Genomic DNA, 16,800 nt, shown 5'->3' with positions numbered 1-16,800 from the left:
AAGGACTCTTCTCTGGTTTTCAGGCTGCAGGTTTAAGGCTTCTGTTGCATCAAATGTTTGGACCCGAGTCCTGGTCCTGCAGAAATAGATCACATGCTCAGCATCTTTCAGCTGGTTCACACAGCTCAAGGGAACATTCATTCTCCATTTCTTATCCTGCATTCAGGGTCAACGATCCCAGCTGTCTCTGGGCAAGAGGCAATGACGAGGCCACGCGTCGAGACGACCGTTCGCACGTCTGATATCTCTTAGGTTCTCTGGAGAATCGACTGTTTTTGGACCGTGGGAAGGAACCGGGGAACCTGGAGGAGACGTGCAAACCGCTCACAGAAAGGTCCCCTGTAGGAATCGAACCGCGGGCCTTCTTGCTGGAGCCGAAGCGCCCGGATGAAACGTCAAGGGTGAATTTACAAGGGATTTAATGTGTTTGTTTTGCAGGATTAGTGTCGGACACTGTAAATGAACGGATGAACCGTCTGACTAACAACTCACCGAGCATTGAAATGACAGAAATGTTTATTTGTGCTAATTTTGACATCCCCACCAGGTTTACTGCACACATAACCCCACGAGCAAGGGGTTTAATTTGAACTTCAGTCTTAAATCCTACAGATGGCAGTCTATGAACCTTTGATAGATGTGCCCTGGGTTTCTATTTCCCCCCGGGGTATTGCTATTTGACACATTTTAGTTCCACAGCTATCGCCATGAATCCATAATATGTTGCAAGGCGTCACATATGCCGCTCCCTTCAACCGCACTGCAAATTACCAGCATTTTTACTGGAAAAGCGCACACCCTAATAATCTGGCGAGGTGACACAATCTTATTTGTCAGCAGGAACGGCTGATTTTCCTGGTTGTCAAGTACACGTGGAGGTGTTCCAGCCTGCCTGTTTCATATCCAATAACATCATCATGTCCCATTTCAGCCTGATGCTGGCATCAGATGTTCTGACACTGCATTTTGAGCACTTTATGCACAGCCGGCATTCATCAACACCTAACAACCCATTTTGACGGACTAACAGGTGATTATTTTAGTAGATTCTTGAAGGTCCCGGTCAGGGAAGAGTGAAATATGAAGTATAATTTCATAATTTTTCGCTCCCGCTTGTCAGAGATATGAGTTTCTTATTGATTGTTCCAAATAATAAGGCCCAGAGTTATCTTTTTTTAAGCTAACTGAGATTATTGTTTTTCTGAAGCTTTCAGCCAATGGGTCATATATGCAGAAGAAAAAAAGTGAAGAAATTCACAAATGTCCACCCCTTTGTTTATCATTGGCTTTATTTATTTTTTTCATTTTCTTCCAGACAGCATGCAGTTATGAAATGCAATTTGATTTGTGTTTTGGAAAAATGCAGTCATGCAGTCAACAACAACAACAACAACGATGAGAAAAAACAAAAAGAATAAGGGGGACCTCTCTCCTCTGTTTCAGTGTGTCAGCTGAATTCAACCTGTCCTGACTCAGGTTGTAACCAATCTGTGAAAGTGACAGGCTCGACCCTGCTGAAGGAGACAGTTGAGCGTTTACGCTAACAGCTGTCCTTGTCACTCAAAACACACGACTGTAAAATTGTAGGAATGCACTCCTTCTCTCGCTCTGTACACCTGAATGCATTGTTGTTGTGGTCGGATGGAACGCGGTGTGAGAGGGAAGGGCGCCGCGACAACAGTCCGTGAGTACACACTTAAAACAGAGAGCCATCTTTGCAGCCAGCTTTGCAGCTCGTCACGTACGTCCTGTCACCGTCTCGCATTCTGCGGACACGTTCAGATCTTACCAGTGCAGTGTTTATTTGCTGCTGAACGACATTTCGGGAGAAAAGTCACATGGGGTCATGAAAGCCATTGAAATGGAATGAACAGCGGTTAAAATATCAATGCAAACTTCAGAAGTAAAAAAAGGATGTAAACTCAGTTATAAACGTTTTTTTCGATTACAATCTTTTCCGTGATCCCTTTTCCATTAACCCCTTTGCACATCTTGACATTCTTCAAACCTTCAAACGAACCGGTCGTGTTTTAGTTCAATACTCGTTTCACGATCTCTTTTTGGAGGCACTTGTCAAAAATGCAGTCTTCTGATTTCCATTTAAACATTTCCAATGGGAAAAAACAAAAAGGATTTTAACCACCACAACTCATTTTTAGCCATTGATCAACATGAGTATTCAAGTGCCCTTCAATTAGCATTTGAAGAGAAATGCACCAGACAAAGTGTTCACTATTGATCTTCAACAAGCGGCGCGAAATAAAAATCCTGGAAAATATTAAAAAAAAAAAAAAAAGTCATGCAACATGGAAACAGTGTTGAATTAAATAGATATGTCAATGCCCCTTTGATACACTTTCGTCATACTTCCTCCCTTTTTTCTCATCATTCCCCATCTGGCTGTAAAAAAAATACATTCATTTGCAGCAAATGCAGTAAATAAAGCGACATATACATATATATGTATATATATATATATATATATATATATATATATATATATATACACACATATATATGCTATGTTAAAATGATTATTGCACTGTGACATTGCACCGCGTGTGATTTAATCGCCATTGATTAGAATGAGTGATATACGGTGGTGTATACCTAAACCGTGTGTGCTAATGTGAAGCATGGCCCAATGTGTCGCAGAGCATCGTGTAAATACTTTGAAAGATAATTTTGTCCTGTGTAAGTATGACGATGGCTTAAACAAAATACAGCACAAAATGAGCTATATATCGACGCACCTGTTGTCTGATTCACTTCTTCTGCGCCTTATACTATGGGAGTTTCCCATCTCGACCTGGTGCCAGATCATCGCGCGATAATATTTCAAACCGAAAATTCAACAACACCCGACCGGCGATAGGCAAGGAATGTTTGACTGATGATTCAGAAAAAAAGTACAACATTCATTTAAAGGTCATTCAAAAGAAAACATCTTTGGTCATTTCTAGTTGGCATTAAAAAGCACGCAAGCCACGGGGTTTGGTAGAACGGCTTGTTTTTGTCACGGCCCTGGCTGTGAATTATACGACATAAGAATAGCATTGAAATCTTTGTCCTTGATTTGTATTCAAAGCGACAGTTCAATGCGTCTGGATGAATCAGCGAGCGATCTGTGTCGGAGGATAGGCCACGGAATATACATGCGTGCGTATATATTCCCAATCGAGTGGCACCATCACAGGTCGGTGGACATGGTGGTCTTCTTCACCCTCAGGCTGCCGCCCCAGCCGCGCGGACAGGTGTTGAACGCGTGCAGGCCGGACGAACGCAGGCCGGAGTCCTCGGACTCCACCGAGGCGTCGGAATCGGTGAGGGAGCGCGAGTTGTAGAGCCTGACGGGGGAGCAGATCCTCTCCGTGGGAGTGGGAGGAGGGCTGGTGAACGTCGGGGACTGGGCCCCCAGCGGCCTCGACTGGAAGGGGCCGACGGGGGGTTTGTGACAGTCGTAGCCTTGGTGAGGAGCCCCTACCGGCGAGATGGGGAGGCTGTGGCTGCTCAGCGCGCCGGGGGAAGGGCTGTTTTTACGTTTGGCCGCGTTGATGATGTTCTTTGCCAGCATGCGGTGGTTGGCCTTAGAGTCTAGACTATTCATGTTTGGAGACAGGCAGCGACTGTCTCTGAAAGGGGGAACGGGAGAGGCGCCCGAGCACGAGGAAATAGATTTAGTGATAGGAGAGGACGGCGCGGGAGACTGAGCACGGGCGAACCAGGGAGTGGAAACGGGAGAGGTGGAGGAGGGCGTTTTGGAAAGTTTGGACGAGGGAGTAGAAACGAAAGCGGAAGATGGAGCGTGCTGGGTTGCCATCGGCGACTGGCACCTCGAACTCCAGGAAGGGGAACGAGGAGACGTGACGGCAGAGCTTTGAAAAGGTCGTGAAGTGGAACCGGAAGAGATGGTGGAAGGCTGGGTGTGCTGGCTCACCATGGGGGATTGGCACCTCGAACCCCACGGCGGAGAAAGCGGGGGAGTGTCTGCGGATGTTTGTGGCGATCTGAGATTGGATGTGTGAGCGTGTTGGCTCACAACTGGAGACTGGCATCTCGAACCCCAAGGGGGAGAAAGGGCGGAAGCGGATGTCGAAGTTTGTAAAGGCCTCGAAGCGTGAACGGGAGACAGGTTGGAGGTTTGATTAATCTGGAGAGCCACCGGGGACTGACAGCGCGAACCCCAAGGGGAGCGTGCGGACGCTGGCCTGCAATTGGACACCGGCGTAACGGTTGACAGCTGGATTTTCCGATTGCCCATCGGAGACTGGCATCTCACGCCGCCGGGGGAGGTGACCGAGCGGCCGGAGTGCGAGCCGGCCGCAGGTTGATGAGTTTGATGTCTGGAATTCCAGGTGGAAAGCGGGGTGTCGTCTTGGCTGCAGCTGCTGAAGCGCCTGATAAGGTTCGGCATCCTGGTCGGAGTCGGAGTCTCGCCGCGGGTTTCACCTGGAGGGGATTCCTTCTGTTGCTGTCGAACCACCACAAATATTGTTTTAGCATCATCGACGTGCACGTTAAATCCACAGTCACACACACACGAGTATTCAATATCTCGGACAAATCAACAATTTTTGAAAACACAATCAGTGTATCTTAAATCGGAAAGGTATGTCGTTAGCCGTTATTTTTCACATTACTGCCATATGTTGGAGAAATAACTGCCGTTTCAATGGAATCCTATTATAAACCCCTGAGAGACACAGAGGTCAAATCATGACACACAAACAAATTCTATACAAAAGTGTAAATATCAGTGTCATAAAAGAAATCTGCTTTCCGATTTATATTGATGGACGTTTACGAGAAACATTGTTTATTAGCGTGATCGAGTGTTTGCAGCGTTGGCAAGAGAGCGAGGGAGGAGAGCGGCGCCACAGGCACGGAGCGAAATAAGGAAATTGGTGGAAAAAAGAAGAAAGAGATCACAACAGAGAGCTAGCATAAGGTTTTAATGAGAGGAAGGAAGAACGGCTAGTGAAATGAGATTTAAGAAATTCAAGACCAAAAAATATAATATTTATATATATGCAAACATATAGTGTGTGTGTGTCTATATATATATATATATATATATATATATATATATATGTGATTAGTAGGCAGTGTATTGCTGTAAAACATCAAAGAATACAAGTATACAGCATTCGGGCAGAAAACGGTGGAAAGCTAAGTAAATTACCCCGAAGACAAAACGACATAAAAGGAGTTCTTTCGCTGCAACTTTCATGTCACTGAGCAGCATTAAATTGCAAATCATAGCTCATAAAGCAGATGCCAGACCATCTGTCGGAGTGCTTTGTGAGGCAGCGTCACCCCCTTTTTTTTTTTTTTTTTTTTTTTTTTTGCCCACAGAATTCAGAAAGAGTGGAAAAAAAAAGGGCTGAGGTTGTTTTTTCATTACACTTTTGAAAACGGCGGAAGATGGAAATGTTTAATTGCTGATGTACCTAGCAGCTCCGGCAGCTGTAGCAGCTCGTAAGATTGGACGAGAAGGCACATTTTCATTTCAACTAATGGTAGTTAATCTTTTTTTTTTATGTATAAGCAGCATTGTAAACTACATATCCACTCAACTAGAACAATTAATTTTAATACATTTTGCAGCTATAGCCCAAATAGCAGGGCGACAGCCCCGACAAAGCTAAATAAATAAATCATTTTTAGCATGGCTCCAATTATAATATCGAAAATAACCGACATAGTTCATGTGCAAACAGCAGGAATTGAAAGGATAGTACAAAGAGAGCATTGGCGCAGGAAGAAGCGAAGGAAGGCACGAGTTTGAAGAAAAAGAGGGGTACGTCTCCGTCTCCTCAAAGGAAGGTGCGGTCCGGTAAGCCGGGATTAGCTTCAAACATCCTAAAAATTGCACAGAAAGGGTCTCCACACCTGCTTTTCAATCCCCGCCTTTTTGGCGGAGAAGGTAGGCCTCGGCGCCTGGACCCCCGGCCTGGGAGAGGACACGCGCTCCGAGGGAAAAGCGGCGGGCCTTTGCCCGCGGCCCGGATCGGAGGGAGTCTCCGCCGCTCTGGCGGGCGTGAAAGCCGGCCGGGGAGACGTGCACTGGGCGCCGAAGCGGGACGGGGGGTCGCTGGGTAAGGACGTCTGTCTGGAGAACGACTGGGAAGACTTGAGATCGCGAGCCTGCGGCGCCCCTCGGGGTAGCGTACTCATGGGGTCCTTGACCGGCTTCAGGATGAAGAGGGAGGAGTTGAGCTGATAAGGTCGGTGTCTGGACAGGTCCGTCTCTATCTTGGAGCAGCCGTTTTCAACAGGAGGCGGCTCTTTCTTGGGCTCCGGGGCCGGGGCCTTCCGACCCAGCTTTTGCGGGGTTATCTGCTGAGGCTTCAGGGTCTGCGATAGCTGAGAGCTAATGTCGGAATTTCTCGCGATGGCCTTGACCCGACCGGGCATGTTTGACGGATACACCCAAGACGGCGGCAGAGACATGGTCGGGGAAGGAGACCTGACTTTGAGATTTGCGCTGTGGTCGTCAATCACGTATTTCTCCATCCTGGACTGACGCTTGGCGAAGAGCTCGGCCCCTTTTCCCGACGCGTTGTTAAGCGTCTGCTCTACTTTGTGTTCCGCCCGTGGACGGGTCCCGGAGCTCTTGAGGCAGGAGGACCACTCTGGAGCTTTCGCCTCCTCAACGGTGTCTTCCTCCTTGGCCAGGAAGTTGGAGGCCTCCGCACCGAGAGCCAGCAACTCCTCTTCGGACGCGGGCTCGGGCACGGATCTCTGCCCGTGTTTCTTCCTCTCGTCCACCCCCTGCACCAGAGAGAGGAGCTCCGGGTTTGGCGCCACGGTCGGCTTCTCTTTGAACGTAAACATGGATTTCCTACTCGCCCTTCTGGCGGCGCCGTCCTCCAGTATCCCCGTTTTAACCGCCGTGGGCTTCCGTTCGGGTTGGGAAGCAGAAGCGGAGGGCTTCGAGGCCGCCGCCGGGCCGTAACCGCCCGCGGACGGGCCGGGAGTAGCATACCGAGGTACGGTAGATACGGGGAACCGGGACGGTTGGGGTGACGGGGAAGACGGCGGACCCGAGCCGTGGCTCTGCGGGGGCTGGTTCGTGAAGGCCGGCAAGGGAGGCGTGGGGTACGTCGGGGGCGGAGGCGGTGGCGACATCGCCGGCGGCCGGGGAGAAGTGAAAGCGGGGAGAAGAGGAGTTGAGTACGAGGGAGGAGGAGGAGGAGGAGGAGGCGTGTCCATGACGGGACTGGTCGCCTCCGGAGACCGCACTGTCAGCGGCGAGAAAAAAGGCCTGGCCGTGCGATTCACGATCTGCTTGGGCGTAGATACCGAGGCTCTCTGATGTCCGTCGCGTCCGTGGCAACCGTTAGGAAGCTTTCCGGACGCGGTCGGCCCCGCGAGGCCCCCGTTCATCTCCGCTTCCCCTCCGGGAATTCTCCTCACGCCAGGGGGAATCTCGTCTTTGATTCTGTCGAGCTCCTCCTTGATTTCATCCCTCGCCTCTTCCTCCTGCTCTTCTATTTCCTTGACGGGGAGGAAGTGTCTCTCCTGAATAACGCTCTCCTCGGCCTCGTCCGCTTTGTGGAAATGCTTCGCCGGTCGCTCCATGCTGTCGCCCGCCGACCGTATCCTCTCAGGAGGCGCCGAAGCCGGCTTGGCGTTGCCGCGGTTCCGGTCGTTCAAGTCTTTATTCTTTTCCTCGCTACTCCTCTCTGTCCATGTTAGTTTGTGAGACGAGAGGTCGGTTTTCGCATTCTCCGCCGCGTCCTCCTGTGACCCCTCACCACAGCTCTCCAGGGTAAAGGCGTTGACTCGCTGCTTACGGCGGTTGAAGAGCTGCACGCCTCTGGAGCTGGAGTTTGAGGGGACGGTAAGCTGAGCGGCGATGATCTGGCTTTTGAGACGAGCCTCCTTCAGCTCCTTCTCCGACAGACTGGCGCTCCTGTTCAGATCTACGGAGGGAGGAGACAGGAGGGGCTGCGATTAGTTGAACGGTGAAAAACTCCAACGACCGATTTTCCCCAAAGTACTTCGAGCGCGACCGGACAGCAGCGACATTTCTGCGTCATATCGATTCCAAACAACTGGAAGAAAAGTTTCGGGGCAATGTTTGCCGGAGTCCCAAACCGATTTTATATATAAATTTTCTGCCTACTGCTTATAATTTATGTGATAAAACGCGCCTTGGCTGAAAAGGATGGCTTATTTTCTGAGCTTAAGAGCTCCATTCCAGGCAGCAGAGCTATTTCCTCTGCCAGCTGCAGTAGTCCCTCCCTGAGCATTCCTGCACTGCTGAGAAAACCCCCTGCTTGAACTTCCAACATGCCTTTGGTTTCTGTCTGCAGTCGATGTAGGCAATAGTGCGGCCGATACCCTTGATGGAGCGTTCTTTCGACGGTCGACGGCTTCCAAAAGCTGCCGTCTAAGAAAAACACTCCGCAATCAAGTGTTCCCGTCGTAAAAAGACTAATGACTAAGATCTGTCTGCAAAAGGTCACGGAAGGAAAAATCGAAGTCGAAACATTTTCAAGGAGATTTAACAAGTTGGGTTTTTTTTTTTTTGTTTTTTTTTTTTACACATCTGGTAAAACGTTCATTTGGTGAGAAGAGGAAAATATTACGAGTCCGACAAGTTTCGGTAACATCCAGAGCCAGCGGCTCTTCGTCTACGGAGGTGATGGATTCGGATGGTGACCCTCCACCAATGAGCAAATTTATCATTTCTCAAATAATTACTGGTACAACACACACACACACACACACACACTCAAAGAGCTTATATTACTCGTGTTCTAATCATAATGAGAGATTTTTTTTTTTATTTGAAGCCGAGCATGAAAAGCCTATAAACCAGCAGATATCGTGAGAGAGGATTTATTCGCCACGTTATATGTAACTGTCGCAAAAGTACAGCCATGAAATGAAGGATCCCACAGCAACAGGGATGAATCGGCTTCTTGTTACTACCGAGAAACGAGTCCCCCGGCCTCAAATATACTCCCTGTACTCCGAGTACCGCGTACTATTCGAGCGGGAACTCCTCGGCAGCCTCCAACCACTTTGATTTGTTATTTATTTTTTAAAAGATTTGCGTTTTCCTGAGCGGAATGGCACAAATGAGGCTTGAAATGAAACGGTCCCGCTGCGGCAGGCGCCCAGCTCTGATGGGCGACGGGGTTTGAGATCGTGTCACAAACACACACACACACACACACACAGGTGCAAATCTGAAGCCAAATAAAAGAAGATATTGCGCAGATAGGCGCTTCCTAAATTTTCAATAATCTTCTAATCCCGTTTGGGCCGGTCCTGGACGGACGGCAGACACAAATCCTCAACGACTAAAAAGAAACAGGATTTCAACAGTTAAACTGACTTGACTTAAAGGGCCATTCGGCGTTTTAGGACTCACGGAAAAAGTGGCATCGCATCGGTCGTATCAGTTTTAGGAGAAAAGTCTGACAAAAAACAGCCGCCGTGTTTCGTGTCTCCCGCTGGACCGGCTTCCTTACCTGCCCTCCGTCACCTCCGCCGCTCGGCTGCTCGGCTCAATTCACTTCCAAAACTTTTTGTTTTTTCCATTTAACTGCGTCTAGCGACTCAACACACCCCTCTCTGCGTCCAGACACGGGATCCGGTTTCTTATGCAAGGCAAACCCAGCTCACAGAGAGAGAGAGAGAGCGAGAGGGAGGGAGGAGAAGAGGGGGGGGTTCCTGCTCCTGGAGGCTGCGCTCTCCCTCATCCAGCCTCCACCTCCGCTGCGCGTGTTCTTTTAAAGAAAATCGAGGGCTTCTGTTGGGAAACTACCCGCGCTCCGTGCTTCGACACCTCTGGAAAAGCGTCCAATGGACGGCGAGTATCCAACGCCCCGTGGCTCTTCTCCGCAGCCATGGAAGCGTAACGAGAGCCGGTCAGCGGCCGGAAGGGGGGAAAGCTTCTCGGGCTTATGTGATCCCGGATCAGACCAGTGAGACGACAGACCTCCGGCACGTGACCTCCGCCGGCCCATCTGACTGATAACGGCGCGCGGTTGTGTTTACCGAGCGTCCTCCCCGAGCGTCTGCCCTCTCTGAACCCTCCGGGCCTCGGAGTCGGGCCGCGAGGGCAAGGGGAGGAATTTCCTGTCCGGCGGCAAAGACTAAACTTCACCCCGAGCGATGAATGATGCAAGAGGCGTCGTCATCGGCGACACCCACTTTCCGTGCCCGACTTTCTCTGCGCTAATTCCCCGATGTAGCCCCATCCTTGCGTCGGCGAGGCCGGACAGAAACCCCCCCCCCCGCGGCGGGAGGATTTACGTCGGGGGGAGGAGGGGGCCAAACCCCCGTATTTGTGTATCAAAGGTCAGATTACTCTGTCGGATGTTATCTTTCACCAGACGGTGGCCGCGGGGCGATCGGGATGACAGCGTCGGCCCCCGCGGGTGATGTGTGAAGCGGTATGGAAAGACGAGGATTAACAGAGGTCCTGGGATCTGGCCGGACTCAATGCGAGCTAAAGTCCGGGTGAATCCCGCGGGGGAAATGAAAGACGAGCCTGGAGGTGGAAGCCCGGCTCATATTGTTACTTTTGTGCGAAAGATCTCCGCGGAGCCATAGCCGCCCATTAGCCGCGCTTTGTGTCGTACCGAGGAGAATACAGGGGGGCGGCGAGCGATGGGAAACGCAGGCTATAGATCCGCGTTGCACGGCACCGTTGGACGCATATCAGATCGCCTTTCTCTCTAAAATTAAAATCGTCAAACTATCGATGCTTTTCGGACCTCCTCGTGTGTCGTCGTATACGCGTTCTACTCAAATCGCCATCCGGCTTTTCCGACACGAGCGTCGGCTCGACGTTAAAACGAGGGCGGCATCGGTGGCGCTTGTTTGCGGACGACATCCCGATCTTTTTTTTCGCGACTTCTCGTCGAGCGTTTCGTCGTATCAAAGCGACTAGACGGCAATGAGACGAAGAAGACATGTATCTTATAACGTCGCGGGACAAGCGTCAGCTCTCGGGTCCGGAGATATGACCACAAAACGCCGGGTAACAAACACTCACTGGTTTTCTGGCTCGTCCGTTCGTTGCCGAATCCCGTCCGGCCCCAGGACGCGGTGCACTCCGACCCTCGGGCGTCCACCCCTGCCGTCGCCTGGAGAGGCTTCCTCAGTCCTCCTGGACTCCAGCTCGTTCCCCTCCTGAGAGACACGTGTCCTTTCTCCATCTCCGTTCTTCACTCCAGTTCAGATGCCGACGAAAAATCCCTCAGCCGGAGGAAAAACGAGGGTTCGGTTCCATCTGACGACCCGACGTTCCGGTCCTCGCTCGCGTGCGGTTAATTATTGGAAGAGCAGCTCGGCTTCGAGGGCTCACGTCTCTGCTTTTTGCGTAAATCCTTTTGGAGCGTCGTCCTGCAGGCGCGATGCGGAGAAGGAGCAGTTGCGCCGGACGTCGTTCAGTCTCGCTCTCTATCTCGCAGGACCTCCCAGGAGGGCCGGTTCCGAACGCTCCCCGAATGAGTTCCCATGGAAAACTGCCATGAAAATTTCACAATCCCGATGCGGTCTGTTGCAACTCTGGCACAGAGGGGCTCGGAAAGGTCCGCTCTTCTCCTTTTTGCATCCCTCCGACGCTCCTCCTTTTCTTCCCAGATGTTGCACGTTCTCCCTTTTGCTATTTTTGGTCACCGAAACTCGCCGTTCGTCCTCATCGCGATCTTCGGACCGCGCGATTATTTTCCCTCGGCGGACGAAAAACCCCGGCCTTTATCTGGGAGATCATAACTCCGCGGTGGCGTGGAGGGAAGGGGGGGGGGGGCTGCGCGTACGGCCGTTTCCTGCTGTTCGGTGCGAGAGAGGAATAACATTTCACTCTGGAAAGGTCATTCCTGAGGCTGGAGCGTACTCACGGCTCCAAACTGTTCCAGCAGACCCGCTTTGTTGACGTCACATATTTCTATTTCTATTTCTTTGTTATATCGCGGCGGTTCGAATCGACGTGCAGGAAACGACCGAAGATTAATCGCTAAATTTAACAATCCTCCGGTCCTCCGCGTATAGTTTGGCGGTTGGCTCGTGCGGTTCGCCCCGTCCGGCGCGGTGAATTGCAGTCGACGCGGCCTCCCGGTCGCCGATACCTGCCAAGGGATAAAGAAAAGGAGCGGTTATTCAAAGGGAGGCAAAAAAAAAAGGAGATGTTTTGGTGAAACAAAAAGCAGATTGTTACATCAACCCACAGATCCGGTGAAAAAATCCCACTCGATTTCCAGTGGCGGTCATTTCTCGAGAGTCAAAACCACCCCTGCGTTATTCGTTATTCATTTTGTGATTCGTGCCGAAGACGCAGAGGGATCTCGACTCGGTTTTGTTTTCAAGTAAGGTCATTTCAACTTATCCACGGGCTCATATCCAAAAAAACGATCAATAAATCTGAATCTGCGTTCACAGCCGGGACCGAATCCCGCTTTGGAGTGTGGACAGAGTAAAAGGGCGGAAAATGAAATGAGGAAACGATAACCCCACGCCGTCTACGGGGAAAGAAGGGAAAGGAAGTCCAAATTAAATAAGGCTTAAATACCATAAATCTGCGACACTGAAAGCAAATGTGTTTTATCCCGGCCTCGGGTTGAGATTCAGCAGCCCGGAAGAAACAAATGTATTTAAATGATATATGTTCAGCCGGCCTGCGGAGAGACAAACAAAGCGTCTGATGTCTCGAAGTCGAGCGTCCGATTAGATCGGCGGTGTCGAGTGGCGCCTTCGGAGGCGATTTCCAAAAACAAGAAGGGTCCGGAATTTTGTGCATCCTCGTCCAAGAGCTGTGCAAACAGTCGGGGATGCATGTGTTTCCTCCCCGCGCACGCCGATGTCACACTCCGATGTGGGAGGGCGCTCGTGTAATCCAATCCAGGTCGTCATGAGGTGCACAATTACTTTTAACTTGTTTATGTGCCTGCAGGGGTGTGTTTTTGTGGAGATACTTACAAATATGACATGTAAAGGTTTCCAGCCCGGCTGTTTACTGGCCCCTAAACCCAGGCTTATTAAATCAAACGCCGCCCCGCCTCCTCCTCCCAGAGAGACTGGTTTTTTTTTGTTGTTTTTTTTTTTTTTCTAAAAAAGCCTTCACCGTTTCTGCCGCCGGCGCGATCACGTCCGGCGAGGAGAGGAGGTGAAGGCCGCTACTGTGTCGCCCTCAAACAACAGCGCTTTGATTCCCTCAGATGTTTGTTTAGTCACACATTGTGCTTCTCATTGCATTTCCCGGTGAACAACGGCGGGTTTGTAATAATTAATCCACTCACAGGTCGGTTTTGTCCGAAACCCAAACCGGCGGTCGCCGTTCCTTCCGAGGCCGACCGATCTCGTCTCCGCGACCCGCAATCCGACGCCGCGTCGCTCTGACGGACGATTATTTGGACGCTCCCGCCTCCCCCGAGCTCCGCGATTAGAGCGGGGATATCGATTCCAGTCTGGCCCGAAGGCCCTTCGGAGCACGGAGCCCCGATACTTCGCCAACATATGATGGATTCCCGAAGCCCTCTGCACGCCAGCGCCACGATGCACAATAGAAGAAACCGCTTTTGAAGTTCTCTCCAGCTATAATTCATCATTCCCGCTCCGTGGCCGCTGTCTTCTCCCTTTATTTGTCAACGTGCATGAATGGCAGTATTGTATCGTATACGCCGCCGTTCCTTTCTGTGCCATCATCGGGTCGCGGCGGGTCCACATGTGGGGGGGGGACGGCGTGACACGTGCGCTCCGGGAGCGGATCGGTTTACCCGGCTTATGGTGATTCACCTGGCCGTTACTTCGACTGCCAAGAAAAACTCCGCTCGGGGGATTTTCCGCGTCCGCTGCTTCTTCTTCTTCTTCTTCTTCTTCGCTTTCGCCCGCATCCGTTACGTTTTGCTAATTGATGAGTAAAAAAAAAGCTCGGCCGAAAAGTTGCCGGCTTCTACGAGGCCCTTCGCTCTGCCGCTCGAACAAAGAACTATTCATCGCCTCTTGCGGCAAATGATTTAGGTTGTGCTCCAAAAGTGGCATTCCTGGTTCATAATTCCTCAGGAGGCTGTGATGGCTAACATGCCTCGGCTTGCGTGGGCCGACATCGAAACGATCCCGAGCGCCCGCGGAAAACCTAATGATTTTCCTTCATTTCTCATTTGGAATTAATTCTAATCATAATTAAAAAAAAAAAAAAAAAATACAGGAGGGAGAAACAGAATCCTGCAAAGAAGTAAGAGTTTAATGAAGCTTCTCGTGCAGCCCAGCCTCCGCTCGACACTCACAGGTGGAGAAGTTCAAGAGGTAAAGATAAATACTCGCCGAGTCTGATCCCATGCCAGGAGGGAGGAACCTCCCGAAACTATCAGTCAGGATCGGAGAACTCTTCGGCATCAAAGGAAGGAAGTACAAGTTGTTTTTTTTTTCTCTCTCTTTCTCGATCGAACGGATGCAAGTATTTAAACTGATTATTTATAGAACGGTGTCAACATTAGGCTGGAGTTGTAAAAGACAAAACATGCAGATTTCAGCGCACCTTAGCTGCAGGGGATTGTTTGCAGCTCTATAGTTTGAACAGGTAAAAAGGTTTAATGCACACACACACACACACACACACACACACACACACACACACACAATCTCTCTCTCACCTGTTGTCTTAAAAGGAAGGACTTGTGTGTGGAAGTCAAAGCAGCCTGCAGCAGGACGCCCTGGGCCGTGTGGGTCTTACACACTCCGGACAAAAGGCTTGGATATCAGTGACCGCTGTGCTAATGTAGCAAGCCAAACCCCTCTGCAAGTCTGCAGGGCTGCTCGGGGTGTGTGTGTGTGTGTGGGGTGGGGGGGGGGGGGGGGCAGCGGCCACAGATGTTTGTCATCTACTCGAACAAAGGCTTTCAAAGTTTCCCCTCTTCTCCTGCCTCAATTAACCCTCATCCCCAAAGCTCCCCTTCGCTCTCTAAACAAAGATATTTGTCTTACCCCGTAAAGATAAATACAAGCAGCTGCAGGTGGTGGGACTGAAACTTTCAGGCTTTCAAAGCCAGCGTTTGGGATCCCGGCCGATATTCCTCTCCGCCCGTCCGCCGCGTGCTGCCTCGCTCACCTGTCCTCTGCAGGGTCCGGCGAAGAGTGTGTCCTGCCCCCTTTCTGCTCCTATATGAGTCCCTGACACACACACACACACACACACACACACACACACACGTAGACACATACCCGCACACACACCTCCCACCTCTCTCTCTCTCTCTCTCTCTCCCTCTCTCGGCCGAAGCAGACGATGGATGGGGTGGGAGGGGTGTGTGTGTGAGCGTGCACGTATGGGGGGGGTCAGTTGGAACACAGAGGACTCTTTGTCTGGGATCTTTTCATATGGTTTCCTTCAAGCTTGCATACTGAACACATTATGCTATAATATATTTTCATATTCAACACGAGGATGCGGAGCGAGAGACGGGCCCCGCTCTTGTTTTTGTTTCTCGACCCGTTTTCCTGCCGCGCTCGGCGTCCAAACGAAGACGAGAAGTATGCGGGCGCCGAGCGTTACCGTGAAACGAGCGCACAGAAGCTGCAGCCTTGAACGATAAAAAACGCGGAAAATGACTTCCTCCGGATTTAGAAACATTACGTATGAAGACCCCGCGGAGGTTTTCCGTGAGGTTTCGTCTAGACGGTTACTCGGGGGTCGGTCCCGACCGGAACAAACAGGAAGGACGCGCTTTCGTGACGTGCACGATGTAGGATAAGTATGTGGATATCACGGGAAACCTTTAATGGTGGTTCAACGAAATCATCGGCGTGGGCACGGGATGAACGCTGAGTCCTGATTGGTTGGATGCAAAGAGTTAAATAGTGGAAAACGGCTTTTAGGTTGACATCTTCGGCCGCAGCAGCGGCTGCTCTTAGTGGAGGGACCACTTCTCCCGGTGGCGGCCCGCCGCTCCCTTGACAACGAGGAAAAGTCTGAGCTCGGTTTCCAAATCGGGAAGAAAACCGTCTTTCGGCGTCTGAACTTTTTCCGCCGCCTCCCGTCCCCGTGATGGATGATCCCGCCGAGCTCCTCGGACAATCCATCACCTCCGGGCTACTTGAAGTAACACCTCTTCATTCGTGACTCGTCCCATCCCTCAACACCTTCCTCCTCCCGCTCTACCTTTCCTCCTTTTCTTCTCTTATCATTTTCCTTTCCTCTCCCGTCCGTCACCCCGGATCGATTTTCCCTCTCCTTATCTGTTTCTTTTCTTTACCGTCCGACTCGAGGCTACTTATCCTCGCCTCCCTCTCCAGAGTTCTCCTTTCCCCGGACCTCCGTCTGCATGTTCTGTGTTTGAAACCCCGAGGATCTGAGAAAGCGGCGCCGGGCGACCGTCCCCGCTCTCCATGTTCGCCAAAACCGGCGTCTCCGGAGGCCTCCTCGTCACGATCCTGACGTACCGGCGTGACTCTCTAAAGGGTTTTGTGTGTGTGGGGGGGGGGGGATGTTAGCTTGCATTCTTTCATAAGAGGGCTTTTTGGTACCGTGGAATTTCCAAAGCGATCTGGTTCGCATTCCCTCCCTGGTCCGATCCATCTCCGCCGTTCCGGCTGCAGCTATTAGAGAGCGTTTCCTACCGCCCGGACCCGGATTGATTAGAATCATACCCGTCCCCGTCTCCGCTTTCATGCTCGCCGTGTCTCTTGATGTAATGGGATACGGTGGCGGGGCCGTCTGAAGGCGCGGCTTGAGCATAACCAGACAGAGGAGGGGAGGTCACTGGCCTCGCTCGCCGAGGTTCCGCCGCTCGGGTCGGACGTTTAATCTAAAAAGACGTCTTCCTCGTCGCCGATCGACCG

General features: G+C 51.1%; 1 protein-coding gene across 3 annotated transcripts; it reads right to left on the bottom strand.

Moving 5' to 3' along the window:
• Positions 1-3,044: 3,044 nt before the first annotated feature.
• Positions 3,045-15,112, bottom strand: synpo (synaptopodin). 3 transcript variants are annotated; one of them, XM_086178641.1, is made up of 4 exons: positions 14,947-15,112; positions 11,021-12,095; positions 5,893-7,928; positions 3,045-4,471 (listed from the first exon to the last, which is right to left on the bottom strand). In XM_086178641.1, exons 2-4 carry the CDS (start codon positions 11,181-11,183, stop codon positions 3,191-3,193), a joined length of 3,480 nt encoding a protein of 1,159 aa, XP_086034767.1. In that variant the 5' UTR covers positions 11,184-12,095; positions 14,947-15,112; the 3' UTR covers positions 3,045-3,190. The 3 variants fall into 3 exon arrangements, with proteins under 3 accessions (XP_086034767.1, XP_086034768.1, XP_086034770.1); XM_086178642.1 differs by lacking the exon at positions 14,947-15,112 and adding an exon at positions 13,263-13,575; XM_086178644.1 differs by lacking the exons at positions 11,021-12,095; positions 14,947-15,112 and adding an exon at positions 9,489-9,729.
• Between the last annotated feature and the right edge of the window lie 1,688 nt (positions 15,113-16,800).

Source organism: Fistularia commersonii, chromosome 31, assembly GCF_037954325.1.
Source record: "Fistularia commersonii isolate RoL2024-O1a breed Wild chromosome 31, RoL_Fcom_v1.0, whole genome shotgun sequence".
Classification (NCBI taxonomy): Eukaryota; Metazoa; Chordata; class Actinopteri; order Syngnathiformes; family Fistulariidae; genus Fistularia; species Fistularia commersonii.
This window is presented reverse-complemented; position numbering and strand designations above follow the sequence as displayed.

Bases quoted from the DNA above. Each gene is read 5' to 3' on its own strand.
- synpo (XM_086178641.1), bottom strand. From the start codon at position 11,183: ATGGAGAAAGGACACGTGTCTCTCAGGAGGGGAACGAGCTGGAGTCCA. The intron at 7,929-11,020 runs GTGAGTGTTTGT...CTCCCTCCGTAG, and splicing joins ACGGACGAGCCAGAAAACCA to ATCTGAACAGGAGCGCCAGT. The intron at 4,472-5,892 runs GTGTGGAGACCC...GTGGTTCGACAG, and splicing joins AGGCGGGGATTGAAAAGCAG to CAACAGAAGGAATCCCCTCC.